The 22,596-nt window shown below is 36.8% G+C and overlaps 1 protein-coding gene across 1 annotated transcript in view; it reads left to right on the forward strand.

Moving 5' to 3' along the window:
• HERC2 (HECT and RLD domain containing E3 ubiquitin protein ligase 2) overlaps nt 1-22,596 on the forward strand; it is a 258,118-nt gene that overhangs the window by 35,210 nt on the left and 200,312 nt on the right. Inside the window, exon 4 of the mRNA XM_044918185.1 lies at nt 13,189-13,326. Coding sequence (XP_044774120.1) covers nt 13,189-13,326 — 138 coding nt within the window. The remainder of the gene's footprint in view (nt 1-13,188; nt 13,327-22,596) is intronic.

Genomic DNA, 22,596 nt, shown 5'->3' on the forward strand with positions numbered 1-22,596 from the left:
TCTTAGATGATCTGTCTGTTGCTGGGAGTGGAGTATTGATGTCTTCTACAATTAACGTATTATCAGTATGACTCTTTATTTAGGTTAACAGTTGGCTTATGTAGATGCTGCTCCCATGTTGGGGGCGTTGATATTTACAATTGTTAAATCTTCTTGTTGGATAAATCGTTTAAGAATGATATAGTGTCCTTCTGTGTCTCTAACTACAGTCTTTAGTTTAAAATCTAATTTGTCTGATATAAGAATTGTTACCCCAGCTCTTTTGAAGTCTGTTGGCATGGAAGATGGATCTCCATCCCTTCACTTTCAGTCTGGATGTATCTTTAGGTTCAAAATGAATATCTTGTAGAAAGCATATGTATGGGTCCTGTCTTTTTATCCAGTCTGCTACCCTGTGCCGTTTTACGGGAGCATTTAGGCCGTTCATGTTGAGAGTGATTATTGAGAGATATGAATTTATTGTCATGTTGCCTGTGAAGACATTGTTTTTATAGATTGTCTCTGTAAATTTCTGTTCTATATCACTCTTAAGGTGTTTCTCCTTCTGTAGAACCCTCCCTTAATATTTCTTTCTTTTTTTTTTTTTAAGATTTTATTTATTTATTTGACAGAGAGAGACAGCGAGCGAGGGAACACAAGCAGGGGGAGTCGCAGAGGGAGAAGCAGGCTTCCCGCAGAGCAGGGAGCCCGATGCGGGGCTCGATCCCAGGACCCTGGGATCATGACCTGAGCTGAAGGCAGACGCTTAACGACTGAGCCACCCAGGCGCCCCGCCCCCTTAATATTTCTTGCAGGGCCTTCTTAGTGTTCACATATTCTTTCAGTTTCTGCAGGTCTTGGAAGCTCTGTATCTCTCCATCCATTCTAAATGACACGTTGCCGGATAAAGTATTCTTGGCTGCATGTGCTTCTCATTTAGTACCCTGAATATGTCTTGCCAGGCCATTCTGGCTTTCCAGGTCTCGTGGATAAGTCTGACGTTATTCCGATGTTCCTCCCTCTGTACGTAAGGAATCTCTTTCTCATAACTGTCCTTAAGATGGTTTCCTTGTTTCTAAGATTTGCGAGTTTTACTATTACATGCCGGGGCATTGGTCTGTCTTCCTTGATCTTGGGAGGCGTCCTCTTTGCCTTTAGGACACAAATGTTTGTTTCATTCCCCAGATTAGGGAAGTTCTCAGCTATGATTTGCTTAAGTATATCTTCTAGTCCTTTCTCTCTCTCCACCCACTCAGGTGTCCCGGTCATTCTGACATTGGAATGCTTTTTTGTGTCACTTATTTCTGTAATTCTGTTTTCATGGATTATAAGCTGTTTTTCCCAGGCCTCCTGTTTTTCCTATCAGTTGGTCTTCTAGATCACTAAATCGTTTTTCTTTCTCTTTTACCGTAGCTGTTAGAGTATCTAGATTAGATTGGATCTCATTGATAGCATTTTTAAGTTCTGCCAATTCAGCTTTCATTTCTGCCCTTAAAGACTATGTTGCCATCAATCGATTTCTCCATTCTAGCTATTGTCTTCACAATTGCATCCCTGAATTTCATTTCCGACATCTTGGTTATATCTCTATCCATTTGTAAATCTGTGGCAGAAATCACAGTCTCTGAGTCTTTCCTGTTTTGGGTGTTCCTCCTCCTAGTCATTCTGTTGAGGGGTGGTTGAGGGAATGTACAGAGTCTAAATTATTGACCACAATCCAAGTAAGATTCACCTGTTTTATAGGAACCTTAGGGTTTTCGGCCCCTTGTTTTCCCAGTCTGTCTTCTGGGGAAGGGGCCTGCTGTGCTGTTACTAAGCCAACTCTGTTTGGGCAGAGTTGCCCTGCCCCCTGTGGTGGGGGATGGGCTCAGTGAACACCGGTGTTTTGGGGCTTTTGTTCTCTGGCGGCTTTCCCTGGTGGCTTTCTGCATCTCTTCCGAGAGTCAGAGCAGAAGAGACTTTCCAACCCTCTGCCTCAGAGTAGAGAGATCGCAGTCTATTCTTCAGTGAGCTCTCCAGGCCATAGGATCTCCGTTTCTGTCTCTGCTGGTATAAACTGGAATGTCTTGGGTTGTGCACCCTTCAGCAGCGCTCCCAGTCCTCGCCTCCAGGTTGGGACACATCTCTGCCTTTTGTGCTTCTAAAATTGCCAGCCGTCCCCAGTTCACACGTGTGGCCCCGCCGGTCCAGATTCCATTGGGAGTGGGGGGGCTGCCCTCACGTCCTCTCCCCATCTCTACCACTCTGTGAGTCTGTGCCCTGTCCCTAGCCCCGGAGGCTTTCCCGCACTGGCAGTGCAGGATCCCTATGGTTCCTTCCCTCTTCCGTTTATCTTCCTATATCTTCCCGCGGAATCATGGCTCCCCGCTTAGCACCTCGAAACCAACCGCCTGCGGTACTCTCTTCTTAGAGATCCAGATCTATCTTCTTACATCTCAGGCTGATCTCGTGGGTGTTCAGAGTGGTCTGGTAGATATCCAGCTCAGTTCCTGGGCCCGGTTGGAATAGGGTCCCGTACTCCTCCACCATCTTTTCTCTTGTAACTGAGACCTTTCTTGTTTTTTGAGAAAGGCTTGTATTGCTATATACTTCTAAGACTGCCTTTGCTGTATCCCAAAGGTTTTGAACATTTGTGTTTTCATTTTCATTTGTTTCCATGAATTTTTAAAATTCTTCTTTAATTTCTTGGTTGACCCCCTTCATTCTTTATTAGGATGCTCTTTAACCTCCATGTTTCTGTGTTCCTTCCAAACTTCCTCTTGTGACTGAGTCAGATTTCAAAGTATTGTCATCTGAAAATATGCAAGGAATAATCACAGTATTTTGGTACCAGTTGAGACCTGATTTGTGACCCAATATGTGATCTATTCTGGAGAATGTTCCACATGCACTGAAGAGGATGTGTCTTCTGTTGGTTTAGGATGAAATTCTCTGCGTATATCAGTGAAATCCATCTGGTCCAGTGTGTCATTCAAAGCCCTTGTTTCCTTGTTGATGTGCTTAGATCATCTTTCCATCTCTGTGAGTGGGGTGTTAAAGTCCCCTACTGTTCTTGTATTATTATCAGTGTGTTTCTTCAGTTTTGTTATTAATTAGTTTATATAATTGGCTGTTCCCAAATTAGGGGTATAAATATTTACAGTTGTTAGATCTTGTTGGATGGACCCTTTAATAATGATAAAGTGTCCTTCCTCATCTTCTATTATAGTCTTTGGTTTAAAATCTAATTTGTCTGATATAAGGATTGGTACTCCAGCTTTTTTCTGATGTCCGTTAGCATGATAAATGATTTTACATCCCCCTCACTTTCTTTTTTTTTAAAGATTTTATTTATTTATTTATTTGAGAGAGAGAGAGAGAGAGAGAGAAACAGTATGAGAGGGGATAGGGTCAGAGGGAGATGCAGGCCTCCCGCAGAGCAGGGAGCCCGATGTGGGACTCGATCCCAGGACTCTGGGATCATGACCTGAGCCGAAGGCAGTCGCTTAACCAACTGAGCCACCCAGGCGCCCGCATCCCCCTCACTTTCAATTTAGATGTGTCTTTGGGCCTAACATGAATCTCTTATAGACTGCATATCGATGGGTCTTGCTTTTTTATCCAATCTGTTACCCTTTGTCTTTTGATTGGGGCATTTAAAACATTTACATTCAGAGTAACAGTTGAAGGGTATGAATTTAGTGCCATTGTATTATATATAAAGTTGCTGTTTCTTTATATTGTCTCTGTTCCTTTCTGGTCTATGCTACTTTTGAGCTCACTCTTGGATTAATGGATCTCCTTTAATATTTCTTGCAGGGCTGGCTTAGTGTTCACAGATTCCTTTAGTTTCTGTTTGTCCTGAAAGCTCTTTTATCTCTCCTTGTATTATGAATGACGGCCTTGCTGGATAAAGTATTTTTGGTGCGTATTTTCCCCATTTACACATTGAATGTATCATGCCAGCCCTTTCTGGCCTGTCAGGTTTCTGTGGATAGGTCTGCTGCCAGTCTTATGATTCTACCCTATTAGGTTAAGGGCCTCTCGTCCCAAGCTGCTTTCATGATTTTTCTCTTTGTCTCTGAAATTTGCAAGCTTCACTATTATATGTTGAGTTGTTGACCTATTTTTATTGATTTTGAGGGTGGTTCTCTCTGCCTCCTGGACTTGAGTGCCTGTTTCCTTCCCCAGATTCAGGAAGTTCTCATGTGTCATTTGCTCAAATATACCTGCTGCTCCTCTCTCTTTGTTTTCTCTTTTTCTGGGACCCAAATTATTTTAATACTGTTTAGCTTTATGGTTCACTTATCTCTTGAATTAATCCCCTTATGATCCCCTTATGATCCACTAGTTGTTTCTCTCTCTGAACTGTTTTATTCTCCATCATTTTGTCTTCTGTATCCCTAATTCTCTCTTCTGCCTCATTTATCCTAGCAGTTAGAGCCTCCATTTTTGATTGCATCTCATTAATAGCCTTTTTGATTTCAGCCTGATTAGATTTTAGTTCTTTTATTTTTCCAGGAAGGGATCCTCTAGTGTCTTATGCTCTTTTTTCATGTCCAGCTAGTATCTTTATAATTGGTATTCTGAACCCTAGTTCTGTCATCTTACTTCTATCCATTCTGATTAGGTCCCTAGCAGTCAGTATGGCCTCTTGTTCTCTTTTTTTGAGGTGATTTTTTTCTGTCTTGTCATTCTGTTCAGAGAAGAATAGATGAAGGAGATATCAAAATACTGAAATAGCAACAATGACCCCAGAGAATTATATACTAAACAAATTGTAAGAGACCAGAAATCAACACAAAAAAATAATAAAAGGGAATATAATCAGACAGCTGAACAAAATAGAGCAATACACTAGATCTTGTGTGTATTTTGGTCTGTTTGTTGGAAAACTCGATCCCAGAATTGTAAAGAAAGAATAACTTATTAAATACAGTGAAAGGATAGAATGTAACTGTAAAACAAAAATTCAAAAAGACTTAAAAAAGATGGAATGTAGTCAGACACGTGAACAGAACAGAGCAATTACACTAGCTTCTAGGTATATTTTGGTCTGTTTGTTAGAAAAAACTACATCCCTAAATTGTAAATAAAAATACATATATACACAGGAGTAAAATTAAATACAATGAAAGGATAGAATGTTACTGTAAAAATGAAAATTAAAAAAGTCTTAGAAGAGTTGATAAGAAATCAGTTGAAAAGATTAAAAAAGAAGAAAAATGGAAAGAATAAGGTATCATCAGAAAAAACCGTGAATTCTACATACTCTTTTCCTGTAGAACTGGAGTTTTGCAGTTCTGTGTGTAATTGGTAAACTTGGTCTTAGCCAGATTTTCTTGCTGATCTTCTGGGGGAGGGACCTGTTGCGCTGAGTCTCAGGTGTCTTTTCTGGGGCAGAATTGCACCCCTCTTGTCACGGGGCCCGGCTCAGTATAAGTGGCTCCAGATTGCTCCATGTGGCTTTTGTTCCCTGAAGGCTTTCCCCACCACTTTAAGGATGAAAATAAAAATGGCAGCGCCCCATCTCCACGAGCTGAAAGATTTCAGCCCCCACTCTTCAATGCGCCCTCGGGAAAAGCAGTCAATCACTTTTGTCTCCATGGTTTCCCTTCTCACTCTGTGTTCACCCAGTTTGTGACAGTGTTTTTATCACAGGTACTGGCCTCTGGTTTGAGTCTCCAAACTTTGCAGATTCCTTTGGCACGCACCTCCCCGCTACTCCCAGGGGAATGAGGAGGGTCTTACCTTGGTTCTGCTACTTGCTGGGCCCTTGTCAGAGAGTGGTCGCCCAACCGTGCTGCAGTTCGGGGTTTATGGCAACAGTGAGCCAAAAGCCCACTCCTGGGCTCCCTGATTACAGCTAGCTTCCCTACTCTGATGCTTGGGAACTCTGCCACACTCAGGTCCCCTGTTCTTTCTGTGACCCTGGGGATCCTGAGACCACACTGTCCTAGGATATTGTACTTTGCTACCTGAGCACCTTTCAGGCAGGGATGTCTCCCAATCCAACTTCTGTAAATTCTGGTTTTGCGCTCCACTGCTATATCACTTTCCTGTAGCTGGCTTGTAGAAGCTCCCTCCCCACTTGGTTTATCTTCTGATATATCACATCAGATTGACTTCTCTGCACCTCCTGCCTTGTAAAAAGTGGTCACTTTCCTATTTGTAGAATTACAGCAATTGTTTTCTTAGATGTCCAGTTGAGTTCACAGGTGTTCAGAATGATAGCTATCTAGCTGAATTCCAGGGTTCAGGCGAAACTAAGGTCCCCTACTCCTCCAGCATCTTCCTCTGAATCCCTATTATATAACATTTTAAAGTTGGCTTCATTCACTCACTAGTTGTATCTTTAAGATTCATCCATATTGTTGTGTGTGTCAACAGTTCTTTTTTTTTTTTTTTTAATTTTATTATGTTAGTCACCATACAGTACATCATTGGTTTTTGATGTGGTGATCCACGGTCCATTGTTTTCGTATAACACCCAGTGCTCCATGCAGTACGTGCCCTCTCCTTAATACCCATCACCGGGCTAACCAATCCCCCCTCCCCCCTCCCCTCTAAAATCAACAGTTCTTTTTATTACTGAGTACTATCCCATAATTTGAATGTATCACAGTGTATTTATCCATTCCCCTACTAAAGGACATTTTGGTTGTTACCATTTCTTTGGTAATTATAATAATGGTGCTATGAACATTTCTGTACAAATTTTTCATGAATATGGTTTCCATTTCTCTAGGATAAATACCTAGTAGTGTGATTGTTGGACCAAGTAGATGCAGGTTTCATTTCATACAGAACTGCCAAATTGTTTTCCAAAGTGGCTTTATCATTTTGCCTTCCCTCCAGCACTGTGTATTAGTCCCTGTTGCTCTGTATCCTCGTCAGCCCTTGGTATTATCAGTACTTTTAATTTTAGCTATTCTTATAATTATGTAGTGTGAGCTCATCATGGTTTTAGTTTGCATTTCCTTAATGGCAAATGACGTTGAATACCCTTTCATGTGCTTATTTTTCATCCTTATATTCTGTTTGGTGAAGTTTCTGTTTACATCTTTTTATTAATTGGTGAATTAGGTTGTTTTCTTTTTGTTCAGTTTTGAGAACTTTTTATGGTTTGTATTTTCATTGCAGGTCCTTTCTTGGATACATGATTTATAAATATTTTCTCTCAGTCTAGTACCTCATTTTTTATTCTCTTAATGTGTATTTTATAATTTTTTTCTTTTATGGATTGTGCTTTTGATCTCATGTCTAAGAATTTTTTTGCCTAATGTCGGGTAACAAAGATTTTCTTCTATAATTTCTTCTAAGAGTTTTATAGTTTTTCATTTTATTATTAGATCTTTGGTCCATTTTGAGTTCACTTTTGTGTAAAGTGTAAGGTTGGGGTTGAAGCTATTTTTTATTTTTGCATATGGACATCCAGTTTTTCTAATACTATCCTTTCCCATTGAATTGGTTTTGTATTTTGTCAAAATGAATTGACTCATTTTGTATGTGATTATTCCTGGACTTTCCAGTCTGTTTCATTGATATGTGTCTATTCCTTTATTAATGGCACCAAAAAAAAAAAAAAGCTTATCTCATATCTGCAAAAAATCTTGCTGGTTTTCTTTTTTAAAGATTTTTTATTTATTTGACAGAGACAGCCAGAGAGGGAACACAAGCAGGGGGAGTGGGAGAGGGAGAAGCAGGCTTCCCGCTGAGCAGGAGCCTGATGCAGGGCTGGATCCCAGGACTCTAGGATCATGACCTGAGCCGAAGGCAGACGCTTAACAGCTGAGCCACCCAGGTGCCCCTTGCTGGGTTTTTGATTGGTATTGTGCTAAATCTATAGATCAGTTTGGGGGGAGTTAACATCGTTACTATGTTTTGTTTTTCATTTCATAAACATAGTATATCTCCATTTATTTAGGTAGTGTTTTATTTCTTTCATCAGGATTTTGTACTTTACAACATACATTTCCTAAGTGTGCTATATTTTTGTTAGTGTATACCTAAGTATTTACTTCTTTTGGAGCTATTATAAATGTTTAAAAATTTTTTTGGTTTCCAACTGTACACTGATATTATATGGTATAACTTATACATTCTATCTGTTATGTAGAAAACAGTATGTAGATGATACTATTTATTACATTTTTGTGTATTGACTTTGTCTCCTATGATCTTGCTAAACTCACTAGGCAGTGTTTTTTTTGTTTTTTGGTTTTTTTGTAGATTTCTTGGGATTTTCTTGAAGACAGTCATGTAGTTTGTGAAGAGGAACAGTTTTTATCTTTTCTTGTCTTACTGCCTTAACTAGGACTTCCAGTATAGTATCAAATAGGGGTGAAGAGAAATGGACATCTTTACCTTATTCCTTATCTACATCAGTAGTATCAAGTGATTCTTTTTTTAAAAATTTTTTTAATTAACATATAATGTATTATTTGTTTCAGGGGTACAGGTCTGTGATTCATCAGTCTTACACAATTCACAGCACTTAACCATAGCACATACCCTCCCCAATGTCTATCACCCAGCCACCCTATCCCTCCCAGCCCCCTCCACTCCAGCAACCCTAAGTTTGTTTCCTGAGATTAAGTCTCTTATGGTTTGTCTCCCTCTCTGGTTTCGTCTTGTTTCATTTTTCCCTCCCTTCCCCTATGATCCTCTGTTGTGTTTCTCAAATTAAGTGATTCTTACTTCTGTGGGGGATTACACTGATTGATTTACAAATACTGAACCAGCATTGTATTCCTGGGATAAACTCCTCTTGGTTATAGTGTATTATTCTTTATTGCTGGATTCAGTTTACTAATATTCTGTTGAGAATTTTGCATGTATGTTCATGAGGGATACTTATTTATAGCTGTATTTTAGTATGATTGACCTTGAACAGCATGAGTTTGAACTGTGCCTGTCTGCTTCTATGCAGATAATTTACAGTACTGTAAATGTATTTTCTCTTCCTTATGGTTTTCCTAACATTTTCTTTTCTGTACCTTACTTTATTGTAAGGATACAATATATAATACATATACAAAACGTGTGTTTATTGGCTGTTTATGTTATCAGTAAGGCTTCTGGTCAATAGTAGGCTATATTTGTAATTAAGTTTTTGGGGAGTCCAAAGTTATATGTGGATTTTTCAACAGGCAGGGAGTTGGCACCCCAACCCCCTTATTGTTCAAGGGTCAGCTGTACTCTTGTCTCTCTAGTTTTGGTGTTAGAGTAATACTGGTTTTGTTAAATAAGTTGGGAATTGTTCCTCCTCCCATTTTCTGGAAGAGATTGTGTAGAATTGGTATAAATTTCTTCTGTAAATATTTAGTAGAATTCTCCATTGAAACCTTCTAGGTCTTGAGGTTTCTATTTTGAAAGGTTTTAAATTCTGAAGTAAATTTCTTGAATAGTTATCATACTATTTAGCTTACGCAGTTCTTGGGTGAGTTTTGGCAGTTTGTGGTTTTTGAGGAATTGGTCTGTATCAACTAACTTGTTGAATTTATGGGTTTAGATTTGATGTAGTATTCTCTTATCCTTTTAAGATCTGCACAGGTTGTAGAGATAGCCCTCTTTCATTCCTGATATTTGTTAATTACTGTCTTTTTTTTCCCCCCAGTAGTCTTGTGCAAGGTTTATCAATTTTATTGGTCTTTTCAACAGATCGGCTCTTAGTTTCATTGATTTGTTTTCTGTTTTTCTGTTTTCAGTTTTAATGATTTCTGCTCTTCATTATTCCCCTTTCTGCTTGCTTTTCGTTTATTTTGCTTTTCTCTTTCTAGTTTCTTAAGGTAGAAGTTTAGATTGTTGACTTCAGACCTTTTTTTCTTTGCTAACATAAGCTTTTAATAATACAGATCTCCCTGTAACACTATTTTAACTGCACCCCACAAATTGTGATGTATTTTCATTTAATTAAAAATATTTATTTATTTATTTAATATTTAATTACATTTCTGTTGAGACCTGTGCATTACTTTGAAATGTGTTGTTTAATTTCCAAGTCTTTTGACATTGTCTAGTCATCTTTCTGTTATTATTGATTTCTGGTTTAATGGCATATGGAGAGGACACATGCTTAATGTGGTTGATTTCAACTCATTTAAATTTGTTAAGATTTGGTTTATGACATAAGATGTGGTCTGACTCGGTGAATAGTCAGTATCTACTTCACAGTTCTATAGGCTACAGGTCTGAAATCAAGGTGTCATTTTTTTTTTTAGAATGATATTCTGGGGGCGCCTGGGTGGCTCAGTTGTTAAGTGTCTGCCTTTGGCTCAGGTCATGATCCCAGGGTCCTGGGATTGAGCCTCGTGTCGGGCTCCCTGCTCAGCAGCGGGGAGCCTGCTTCTCCCTCTCCCACTGCTTGTGTTCCCTCTCTCGCGATCTCTCTGTCAAATAAATAAAATCTTAAAAAAAAAATGATATTCTGCTGTAGTTGGGTGGCTCAATGTGTAAAATGTTGATTGCATCCTTTTGGTTGATGATCATGAAGTTCAGTTCTTTATTCTTGCTGGTTTTCTTCCTACTTGTTCTGTTACTGAGAGGGTAGTGTTGATATCTCTAATATAATTGTGGATTTGTCCGTCTTTCTTTTCAGTTCTCATTTTGTGTTTTGAGGCCCTATTGTTGACTTCATACACATGTAAGATTGTTATGTTTTCTTGGTGAATTTACCCCTTTATTATTATGCATTTTTCCTGTTTATCTCTGGTAATTTTCTTTGCTGTGGAGTTTGTCTCATTAATATAGCCATTTCAACTTTCTTTGATTAGTGTTTCTTGGTATGTATTTTCCCCACCCATTTACTTTTAATTGCTTTGTATGATTATATATTAAATGAGTTTTTTAAAGATGGCATATGATTGGGTCATTTTTTTTTTTTTTAATCAAGCTTGTGGGATGCTGCTTCCATGACCCAAAGCATAGTGGGGAGCTGGGTGTGGAGGGTTACAGGCTCAGGGTCTTTGGGAGCCTCTGTTTTCAGGAAAGCTCAGTATATGGCTAGAATTTTCCACTCTAATGATGTATAGTGCAGGGCTGGGAAGGGCATTTTCTTGCATCTGAAGCCTGTGGGCAACATGTCATCATAGGTGGTCCAGAGACTCCAGGGGGCATGAGAGGAAGTTCCTAAAGCCTCTTCGGTGAAGACATCTCTGAGGGTGCTAAGGAGGAGTATTTGTATTAGTTTCCTAGGGCTGCTGTAACAGAGTACTATAGGCTGGGAAGCTTAAACAACAGAAACATATTGTCTCACAGTTCTGTAGGCTACAGGTCTGAAATCAAGGTGTCAGCAGGGTTTTATCCTTTTGAGGGTTATGAGAAAAGGCTGTGTTCCAAGCCTCTCTCCTTGGCTTCTAGATGGCTGCCTTCTCCCTGTGTCTTCACATTGTCTTTCCTCTGTATATATCTGTGTTCACATTTCCTCTTTTTGTAAGGACACCAGTCATACTGGATTAGGGCCCACCCTAATGACTTCTTAATTAGATCATCCAAAAAGACCCTATTAGCAAATAAGGTCACACTCATAGGTACTGGAGGTTAGGACTTGAACATGTTACAAAAAAAAAAAAAAATCCGTATTTAAAGCCCAGTTGGATATTTCTGTAAATAAGAGAGGTACTCTTAGTCATAGCTTTGGCAGGAGGTTGAAAGAATGGGACACATGAAGTGTATCAGTGGCAAAGGTCCTTTCTTCAGCTTCAGGAACTGAGGGTTGAGTTAATTATGCTTCATGGTTCCTGGCACACCATTTTCAAATCCATCTTTTAAAGTGTTTTCCTTTCTAATATGTTTGTATCATCATGAAACATTTTAGTGTTAATGTGCATGCATTTTTAGTTTGTGTAAATGGAATGTGTGGTTCCTTAGCCTGAGTTTGTTCCCTTTGCCATTTAGTACTGTATTTTTAAGTCGTATTCATAGTGCATTGGACTGCTGTGGGTTTCTGTCCTCTGCATCCTCCTAATTGTGGGCCTGTATGGGAGTTCTGTAAGCATAGCCCCTGGAAGAGATTAGAGGACCTTGCATGTAACTCAGAGGCACTTGATAACTCTCCAGTCTGGTTGTGTGGGGTCTACCCCTTTGGCCAGCTGTGCCTGAAGATTTATGTCCCCAGCTCCACATTTTCACTGACACTTGACATTAATTATCAAACAGATCATCGAAAGCTTATTTTCTGGCATGTGTTGTTCTAGGCACTTGGGATTTATCAGTGAACAAAACCAGATGAAATGGGAAAAAAAAAATCCTGTCTTGGAGCTTATATTTTAGCTTTTTAGCAATTGCCAATTTGGTGAATGTAGAGTAATATTTCATTATTTTAATTTATATTTTTCTAAACAGAATTTGAGTATCTCTTCATAGCATTAGTCATTTGGGAGTCCTTCTGTTTGATATCTGATACTTCTCTTATAAATTGCAGGAGTTTCTTGATATTGTTACTTGTTGGTTTCAGTTATTTTTAGATACTTCTTACTGTTTGTAATATGATATAATCTTTCACAGATTTAGATGTATATTTCTATTTATTTATCATTTAGAAAATAATTCATTTAGTAAGGGCCTTTTAGGACAGGACACATTTATACTTCAAGATTAGGTTTTATTTGCTATGTGTAAGGAGTTTCATGACATTGTTCTTGACTGAAACTTTAAATTGTCAGTGGCCCAAAGTCATGGTTTTCAGCTTTTTTGTGTGTGTCCCAAAGCTCCTGAATTATATTTTGTCCGTGGTAGTGGTCCTGTGTAGTAGTGGTTCTCAGTTGGCGGAGTATGGCAATATATAGAGTTAAAAGTGGTTTTTGAATCATGCTACCATTTCACATCCTCCCTTCTTTTGGACACAGCAATTGGGAATCACTGGATAAAAGCAGTTCACATGAAATTCAACTAGGTAGTATCAAAGACTAAGTTTATTAGTTGTGAAATGTAGTAGGAAATTGATGAAATACTTTAGGAGACCTGCTTCAAAGAAGAATTTGAATGATATATTGATTTCTTTATTAAAAGGGTTACTAGACCATTCATTACTTCATAAATCACAGTGTACCTTTTGTGGTGATGATTCTTATTAATTTTCTTTTAATCATCAAGTATTCAACTAATGATGTATATTGTAACTTAACCTTTCCATTTCTGGGAGGGACTTTGCAAAGAGGATGTTACAAGTGGATGTTACATTTTGAAAAGGAATTTATAGAACTTTTTTTTTTAATTTTGATTTTCCAGATGATGGTGTTGATACTCAAAGTGGAACAAAGAAAGAAGATCTGAATGACAAAGAGAAAAAAGATGAAGAAGAAACTCCTGCACCTGCATGTAGGGCCAAATCAATCCTAGAGAGCTGGATATGGGGCAAGCAACCAGGTATTACGAACTGAGATTCTAGTACTCTGGAAAACTTGATCTGGCACTTCTTTTTAGATACCATAGATGGATTTTTTTGTTGTTGTTATGGAATTCTTAAAAATTTAACTTAAAATTTTTTCCTATTATGGTAAACTCTGCATAACATACAATTTACTGTTTTAACCATTTTTATGTATACAGTTCAGGGACATTAAACATGTTCACATTGTTTTGTAATCACCACCACCATCCATTTCCAGAACCTTTTCATCTTCCCAAACTGAAACTCTGTACTTATTAAATGGTAACTCCTTTTTCTTCTCTACTCTTAACCCCTGGAGACTATAATTTTACTTTCTGTCTTTAGGATTTTGACTAGTCTAGTTACCTGGTGTAAGTGCAGTCATATAGTATTTGTCCTTTTATGTCTGGCTTATTTCATTATTTAGCATAATGTCTTCAAGGCTTATCCATGTTGTAGTATGTGTCAGAATTTCCTTCCTTTTAAAGGCTGACTAATATTCCATTATATGTATATATTGCATTTTGTTTATCCATTCATCCATGGATGGGCATTTATGTTGCTTCCACCTTTTAGCTATTTTGAATAATGCTGCTATGAGTGTAAGTATACATAAATTCTGCTTTCAGTAATTTGTGTATATACCCAAGTTCTGCTTTCAACTATTTGTGTATGTACCAAGGAATAGAATTGCTGGATCATGTGGTAGTTCTCTGTTTAATTTTTTGAGGACCTGGCAGACTTTTCCACAGTGGCTACACCATTTTATATCCCTACCAGCAACGTATGAGTGATTCTGTTTCTTTGTGTCCTCCTCATCATTTGGTGTTGTCACTTTTTAAAAAATTTTAGCCATTTTGTTAGGTGTGTGGTGATACCTCATTGTGGTTTTAATTTGGAGTATCCTGTGGCTTTTTTACTATCTTTGACTCTTCAGCGGAATACCTGTTCATGTCTTTTGCCCTTTTTCTAGTTAGATTTTTCTTTTTCTTTATACTGTTGTGTTTTTGGAGTTCTGCATATATTCCAGATACTAGTCCTTTGTCTTATATATGGTTTGCAAATAATTTCTCTCAGTTCATAGCTTATCTTTTTATCCTCTCAACAGTGTCTTAAGTGCAGCAAAAGTTTTAAAATTTTGATAAAGTTCAGTGTGGATTTTGCTTCTTCCTCCTCCTCCTCTTTCTTCTTCGTCCTCCCCTTCCTCTTTGCTTAGCCTACAAGCCTGAAGATTTTCCCCTGTTTTTTCCTAAAAGTTTTGTAGTTTTATGTTTTACGTATATGTTCCTGTTCCATTTGAGTTAAATTTTGTGTGCAATGTGAGGTTTAGGTCAAGCTTTTTTTTTTTTTTTTTTTTTTTTGCTTATGATAACTAATTGCTCCAGCACCATTTTTTTGAAAAGGCTAACTTTCTACCATTGAATTGCTTCTGCGCCTTTGTCAAGAATAAGTTCGGTATACTTGTGTGGTCTATTTCTTGTTTGTCTTTTCTGTTCTACTAATCCATGTGTGTATCTCTCTGCCCACACCACACTCTTTATTACTGTAGCTAAGAGTAAGTCTTGAAATCAGATAGACTGGTTCTTCACACTTTCTTCTACTTTTTTCATATTCTAGCAATTCTAGGTCCTTTGCCTTTCCATATAAATTGTTAAATTAAAAAATTTGTTAAATAACTTTTGGATAATTTAGTACCCATGTGTTCATTGCTAGTATATAGAAATACAATTTATTTCTATATGTTTATCTTGTGTCCTGCAACCTTGCTGAATTGACTAGGAAATTTTTTTGGATTTTCTACATAGACAATAAGTTTATTTCTCCCTTTTCAATCTATGTGCCTTCTGTTACATTTTTTTGCCTTATTGTTCTGGCTGAAACTTCTTTACTATGTTTTATAAGAGTGGTGAGAATAACCTTACTTTATTCCTGATCTTAGGGGGAAAACATTCAGTCTTTTCATTGGTAAGTATAATGTTAGTGTAAGTTTTTGTAGATGCTTTTTATAATGGTGAGGAAGTTCCTATCTATTCCAGTTTCCTGAGAGGTTTTATCACAAATGAGTGTTGAACTTTGTCAAATGCTTTTTCTGCATCACTTGATTTGTCATGTGATTTTTTTTTTTTTCCATTTAGTTTATTAGTATGAAGGATCTGATTTTTGACTGTTAAACCAGCTTTGCAATCCTGGAATAATACATCACCACCACTTGGTGGTGATGTATAATTCTTTTTAAATATTGCTTAATTCTACTTACTAATATTTTGATAAGGATTTTATGCCTGTATTCATGAGAACAATATTCTGTAATTTTTTTTTTTTTTTGTATTTTCTCTGTTTGGTTTTGATATCATGCTAATACTAGTCTCTTAAAATTAATTGTGAGGTATTTCCTTTTCTGTTTTCCAGAAGAGATTGTATAGAATCTATGTTAACTCTGTTCTAATATTTGGTAATATTCTCCAGTGAAGCAATCTGGACCTTGTGATTTCCTTTTTGGGATTCTTAAAATTATGAATTCAGTTTTCTTAATAGTTGTATGGCAATTTACATGATCTGTTTCATATTTGCTGAGTTGGGGTAGTCTGTATTTTTTTTAAAAATCAGTCCATTTTGTCTAAGGTGTCTAATTTATATGTGTAGAGTTATTCCCTAGTTATTTCTAATTATATGTAGATCCTATTTCTTTCTTGATATTGGTAATTTATGTTTATTCTCTTTTTGTGTTTTGTCAGTCCTGCTTAGAGGCATGATAGTTCTATTGATCTTTTGAAAGAACCAGTTCTTTGTCTTACTGATTTTTCTCTATTGTTTTTTCCATTTTCATTCTCATTGTTTCTGTTCTTAATTATTTCCATCTTTCTGCTTGCTTTTGGTTTATTTTGCTAGTTTTTTCCTAGGTTGCTGAGATTGGAACTTATATTTATTGATTTGAAAGTTTTCTACTTTTCAAATTACCCATTTAGTACTATGCATTTCTCTCATGATTGGTTTAGCTTTTTTCCTCACACATTGTGATGTATTCTATTTGTATTTTAATTCAGGTCAGTATATTTTTTATTTCCCTCCCTCTTTGACCCATGGATTATTTAAGAGTGTGTTGTTTAGTTCCCAAGTTTGGCCATTTTCCCAGTATTTTTCTTTTACTGATTTCTAGTTTCTTTCCATTGTTTTGGAGAACATACTGTGTGTGATTTCAGTTCTTTTAAATTTGTTGAGGTTTCTTCTGTGCCCAGGATATGATCTGTTTTGATATTTGTTGTGAATAATTGTGTATTCTGCTGTTGGCTAGAGTGTTCTAAATATTGATTAGATCCTGTTGGTTATGGTGTTGTTGTGTTCTTTTATATCCTTGCTGACTCATTGTTCTGTCAGCTGTTGTTCTGTCAGCTCCTTGTTCTGTCAGCTGTTGTTCTGTCAGCTCCTTGTTCTGTCAGCTGTTGAGAGAAATGTTGAGGTCTCCAACTCTAAGACTATATAAATAGTTTTTTTTTGGTCACATCTTTTGCAGTTTGGTGCATGCACATTTAGAATTGTTATGTCTTATTGGTGGATTGACCATTTTCTTATTTTTTAATGTTGCTCTCTATTCCTGGTAATTATCTTTGCTCTGAAATCTACTTTATTTGACATTAATTTACCCATTCTTGCTTTCTTTTGATTACTGTTTTCATGCTTTTTGTTTTTTCTGTCCATTTACTTTATTTTTTAGATTTTTAAAATTTATTTATTTGAAAGAGAGAATGAGATAGAGAGAGCATGAGAGGGGGGAGCATCAGAGGGAGAAGCAGACTCCCTGCTGAGCAGGGAGCCCAATGCGGGACTCGATCCCGGGACTCCAGGATCATGACCTGAGCCGAAGGCAACCGCTTAACCAACTGAGCCACCCAGGCGCCCTACTTTTTTTGTCTTTAAGTAGGCTCCACACCCAGCATGGAGCGCAACACAAAGGATGACCTTGATCTCATGATCCTGAGATCAAGAGTCCGATGCTTAACTGACTGAGCCACCCAGGCACCCCTCTGTGCATTTACTTTTAATTTGCCTATTTGAAGTCAATTTCTCGTAGATAGCATATAGTTGGGTCATATGTTTTAGTCCACTCTACCAATGTCTGTCTTTTAATTGGTATATTTAGATTTTTTGCATTGAATTTCATGTAAGTATTGATAAATTAGAGTTTAAGACTGCTGTTTTATGTTTTCTGTTTGCTCTGTTTTTTCATTTTTGTTTTGTTTTGTTTATACTACCTCCCTTTGGTTTACTTGACCATTTTTTAGAATTCCATTTTGAGGGCGCCTGGGTGCCTCAGTTGGTTAAGCGACTGCCTTCGGCTCAGGTCATGATCCTGGAGTCCCAGGATTGAGTTCCGCATCGGGCTCCCTGCTCGGCAGGGAGTCTGCTTCTCCCTCTGACCTTCCCCCCTCTCATGTGCTCTCTCTCTCTCACTCTCTCAAATAAATGAATAAATAAAAAAAAAAAATCTTAAAAAAAAAAAGAATTCCATTTTGATTTATCTATAGTGTTTTTGAGTTTTTTTTTTGGTGTAGCCTTTTTAGTCATTTGTCTAATACATTATATATACATAACTAAGCACAGTTTCCTGGTTGTGTCACTTAACCAGTTTGGTTGACATATAGAAACCTTACTTCCCTCTATGTCCCTTTATCCTTTTCTGCTTATATGATTGCCTTAAATATTTTTGTTGCATGTATTTATAACTACACTTAGCAATATTATAATCTTTGGTTAAAGCTTCAGACATAATTTAGAAAAGTCAAGAGATGAAGAAAAGCTTATTGTATTTACCCCTGTGTTATTTACAGTGTTCTTCCTTCCTGAGCTCCACGGTTTTCCTTTTATTGTTGCTGTTCTGTGTAGAGAACTTCCTTTAGCCATTCTTTTAGTGTAGGTCTGCTGATGACGTATTTTTTTAGTTTTCCTTCATTTGAGAATGTTTGATTTTCCTTTAATTCCTAAAGGGCATTTTTGCTAGATTTAGGTTTCTAGGTTGATGATTCTTTTTTTCATCACTTCAAAAATATTTTGTTGCTTTCAGCTGTCCTCCATGGTGTCTGATGAAAAATTTGCTGTTACATGAATTGTTATTCTACCATAGTTAAAGTGTTTTTTTCTGGCTGCTTTTAAGATATTTTCTTTGTCTTTAGTTTAATTATGATGTGTCTTCGTGTGGATTTCTTTGGGTTCATCCTGTTTGGATTTGCTCACCTTCTTGGATTTGTAGATTTACATCTTACTGAATTTGGGGAGTTTTCAGCCTTCTTAGAATACTTTTTCAACCCCACCCCCTTCTTTAACAACACAAAGTTCAATGAGAAGAATGTTAGATCTTTTGTTACATTCCCACAGGTACCTGTGACTGCTCATTTTTCCTTTTTTTAAAATGAGGTATAATAGATATATAACATCTTAGTTTCAGGTGTGCAATATATTGATTTGATATTTATATATATAACAGAATGATCACCACAGTAGTCCAGTTACAATCAGTCACCATATATAGTTAAAAAAATTTCATTTTCTGATGAGAACCTTTAAGATCCACTCTTCTAGCAACTTTCAAATATGCAGTACAGTATTATTAACTATAGTCACTATGTTGAACATTATACCTCTATGGCTTAGTCATGTTATAACTGAAAATTTGTACCCTTTGATCCCCTCATCCATTTCACCTACTCCCTCAACCACCGCGCCCCTTGCTTCAGGCAACCACCAGTCTATTCTCTGTATCCATGAGCTTGGTTCTATTTGTTGTTTTTATTTTGTTTTTTAGATTCCACATAGAAGTGAGATCATATAGTATTTATCTTTTTTAAAAAAAGATTTTATTTATTTATTTGAGAGAGAAAGAGTGAGCATGAGCAGGGGAAGGGGCAGAGGGACAAGCAAACTCGGGACTTGATCCCAGGACCCTGAGATCATGACCTGAGCCAAAGTCAGTTGCTTAACCCAGACACTTAACTGACTGAGCCACCCAGGCACCCCTATAGTATTTATCTTTTTATGTCTGACTTATTACAGTTAGCATAATGCCCTCAAAGTTCATATCTATGTTGTTACAAATGGCAGAATTTCTTTTTTTTTAATGTCTGAATAATATTACATTGTGTATATATACCATATTTTCTTTACCCATCCATCCGTCAGTGGACATTTAGGTTGTTTCTATTTCTTGGCTATTGTAAATAATGCTGAAAATGGGGGTGCATATATATTTTCAAATTAGTGCTTTTGTTTTCTTCAGATAAATACCCAGAAGTAGAATTTCTGAATCATATGGTAATTCTATTTTAAATTTTTTGAGACGCTTTCGTACTGTTTTCCATAGTGGCTGTACCAATTAAATTCCCAACAGTGCACAAGTGTTCCCTTTTTTCTACATCTTAACCAGCACTTGTTATTTCTTGTCTTTTTGATACTAGCCATTCTAAAGAGGTGAGGTTATATCTAATTATTGTTTTGACTTGCATTTACTTAATAAATGTTGTTGAGTACCTTTTCATATACCTGTTGTCCATCTGTATGTCTTCTTTGAAAACTGTATATTTAGATCCTCTTCTCATTTTTAATTGGATTTTTTTTTTGCTATTGAGTTGTAGGAATTTTTTTTAATGTATTTTGGATATAAACCCTGATCCTAATATTTATATGGAACCACAAAAGACCAAATAGCCAAAGCAATCTTGAGAAAAAAAAGAACAAAGCTAGAGGCATCACACTCCCTAATTTCAAACTATATTACTATGTTATGGTAATCAAAACAGTATGGCACTGGCATAAAAACAAACACATAGCTCAGTGGAACAGAATGGAGACTCCAGAAATAAACCCACACACATATGGTCAATTAATTTATGACAAAGGAGCCAAGAATATACAGTGGGGAAAGGATAGTCTCTTCAGTAAATCGTATTAGGAAAACTGGACAGGCACATGCAAAAGAATGAAACTGGACAGCTATCCTACACCACACACAAAAATTAACTCGTATTTCTGTGAAAAATGCCACTGAAATTTTGATAGGGATTTTGAATCCGTAGATTGCTTTGAGTAGTGTGGACATATTAACAAGCAGACTCCCCACTGAGCAGGGAGCCCTATGTGGGACTCGATCCCAGGACCCTGGGATCATGACCTGAGCCAAAGGCAGATGCTTAATCGACTGAGCCGCCCAGGTGGGGAGGTTATCATCACTGATTAAATCTTCTTTTCAAATTTTGTTTCTTTCTCAGTCTTGGAAAGTTGTATGTTTCTAGGAATTTGTCCATTTCTTCTGGGTTTGCAGTTTGTTGGTGTATAATTATTCATAGTAGTTTCTTATGATCTTTTGTATTTCTGTAGTATCAGTTGTAACATCTCTTCTTTCATTTCTGATTTTATTTGAATTCTCTCTTTTTTTCCTTGGTGACTTTAGCTACCTGTTTGTCAATTTTGTTTATCTTTCAAAGAACCAGCTCTTGGTTTCATTGATATTTTCTATTGTCTTTTTATTACCTATTTCATTATTCTCTGATCTTTGTTTTTTTCCTTCCTTCTACTAACTTTATCCTTCATGTGTTCTTTTTGTAGTTCTTTGAGGTATAAAGTTAGATTATTTGGGATGTATCTTGTTTCTTGATATAGGCATTTATCACAATGACCTTCTGTTTTAGAACTGCTTTTGCTGTATCCCATAAGTTTTGGTATACTGTATTTTTCTTCTCATTTGTCTCAAGGTATTTTCTGATTTCTCTTGATTTCTTGGTTGACCCATTGGTTGCCAAGTAGCATGTTGTTTAATTTCCAAAGTATTTGTGAAATTTCAAGTTTTCTTGTCATTGATTTCTAGTTTCATACCACTGTGGTTAGAAAAGGTGCTTGATGTGATTTCAGTCTTCTTAAATTTACTAAGACTTTTCCTGTGGTCTAAAATATGATCTGTCCTGGAGAATTTCCATGTTGACATGAGAAGAAAGTATATTCTGTTGTTTTTGCTGTATATATCTCTTAAGTCCATCTGGTCTGATACATAGTTTAAGGTGATATTTCCTTATTGATTTGATGAAAGTAGAATATTAAAGTCCCCTGCTGTTACTCTACTGATGTTTTTTTCTCCCTTCAGGTTTGTTGAGATGTGCTTTATATATTTATTTGTTCCTATGTTGGGTGCATAAATATTTATAAATGTTACATCTTCTGTTGTGTGGACTTTTTTTTTTTATCATTTTTTATCATTATGTAATGCTTTTTTTTTTTTTAAGATTTTTTATTTAGTTGACAGAGACCCAGTGAGAGAGGGAACACAAGCAGGGGGAGTGGGAGAGGGAGAAGCAGGCTTCGCGCTGAGCAGGGAGCCCGATGTGGGGCTTGATCCCAGGACCCTGGGTTCATGACCTGAGCCGAAGGCAGATGCTTAACGACTGAGCCACCCAGGCGCCCCTTCTTTGGCTTTTATACAGTCTTTATTTTAAGTCTGTTTTGTCTGTTACAAGTATAACCACGCCCACTTTGCTTTGGTTGTCATTTGCTTGGAATATCTTTTCTCAGACTTCACTTTCAGTCTGTTTGTGTCCTTATGTCTGAAGTTGAATCTCTTGTAGCAGCGTATAGATCTTGCTTTTTTTTTTTTAATGTATTCAACCATTCCATGTCTTTTAATTGGAGAATTTTCTGTATTTGCATGTACACTGATTATTGATAGGTATGTGCTTATTGCCATTTTTGTTAATTGTTTTCTGGCTGTTTTGTAGTTCCTCTTTTCTCCTCTTGCTTTCCTCCTTTGTGGTTTGATGGCTTTCTTTATTGTTATGCTTAGATTTCTTTATCATTATCTTTTATGCTATAGGTTTTTGTTTTATGGTTAGCATGAGGCTTACATATTTATAAGTCTATTTTAAGTTGATAACAACATAAGTTTGAAAAGCATTCTAAAGCTCTAAATATTTACCCTCATCCCCGTGCTTTATGTTTTGATGTCATAATTTACACCTTTTTGTCTTGTGTATCTCTTAGTTATTGTAGTTGTAGTTATTTTTACTAATCTTGTCTTTTAACCTTTATGCCAGTTTTGTAAGTGATTAATCACTTACCTTTACTCTATATTTATCTTTCCAGTGAGATTTGTACTTTCATATGTTTTCTTGTTACTATTTCCCTTTCTTTTCCAGAAAAAGGGTTCTCATCCAGGCCTTCTTGATGGACAACCAAAAAACTGGCAGTTGGTGTTTATCTTTGCCCCTCAAGGCTCAGGGATTAGCAGCTTT

The sequence above is a fragment of the Neomonachus schauinslandi genome, chromosome 9 (genome assembly GCF_002201575.2).
Source record: "Neomonachus schauinslandi chromosome 9, ASM220157v2, whole genome shotgun sequence".
Classification (NCBI taxonomy): domain Eukaryota; kingdom Metazoa; phylum Chordata; class Mammalia; order Carnivora; family Phocidae; genus Neomonachus; species Neomonachus schauinslandi.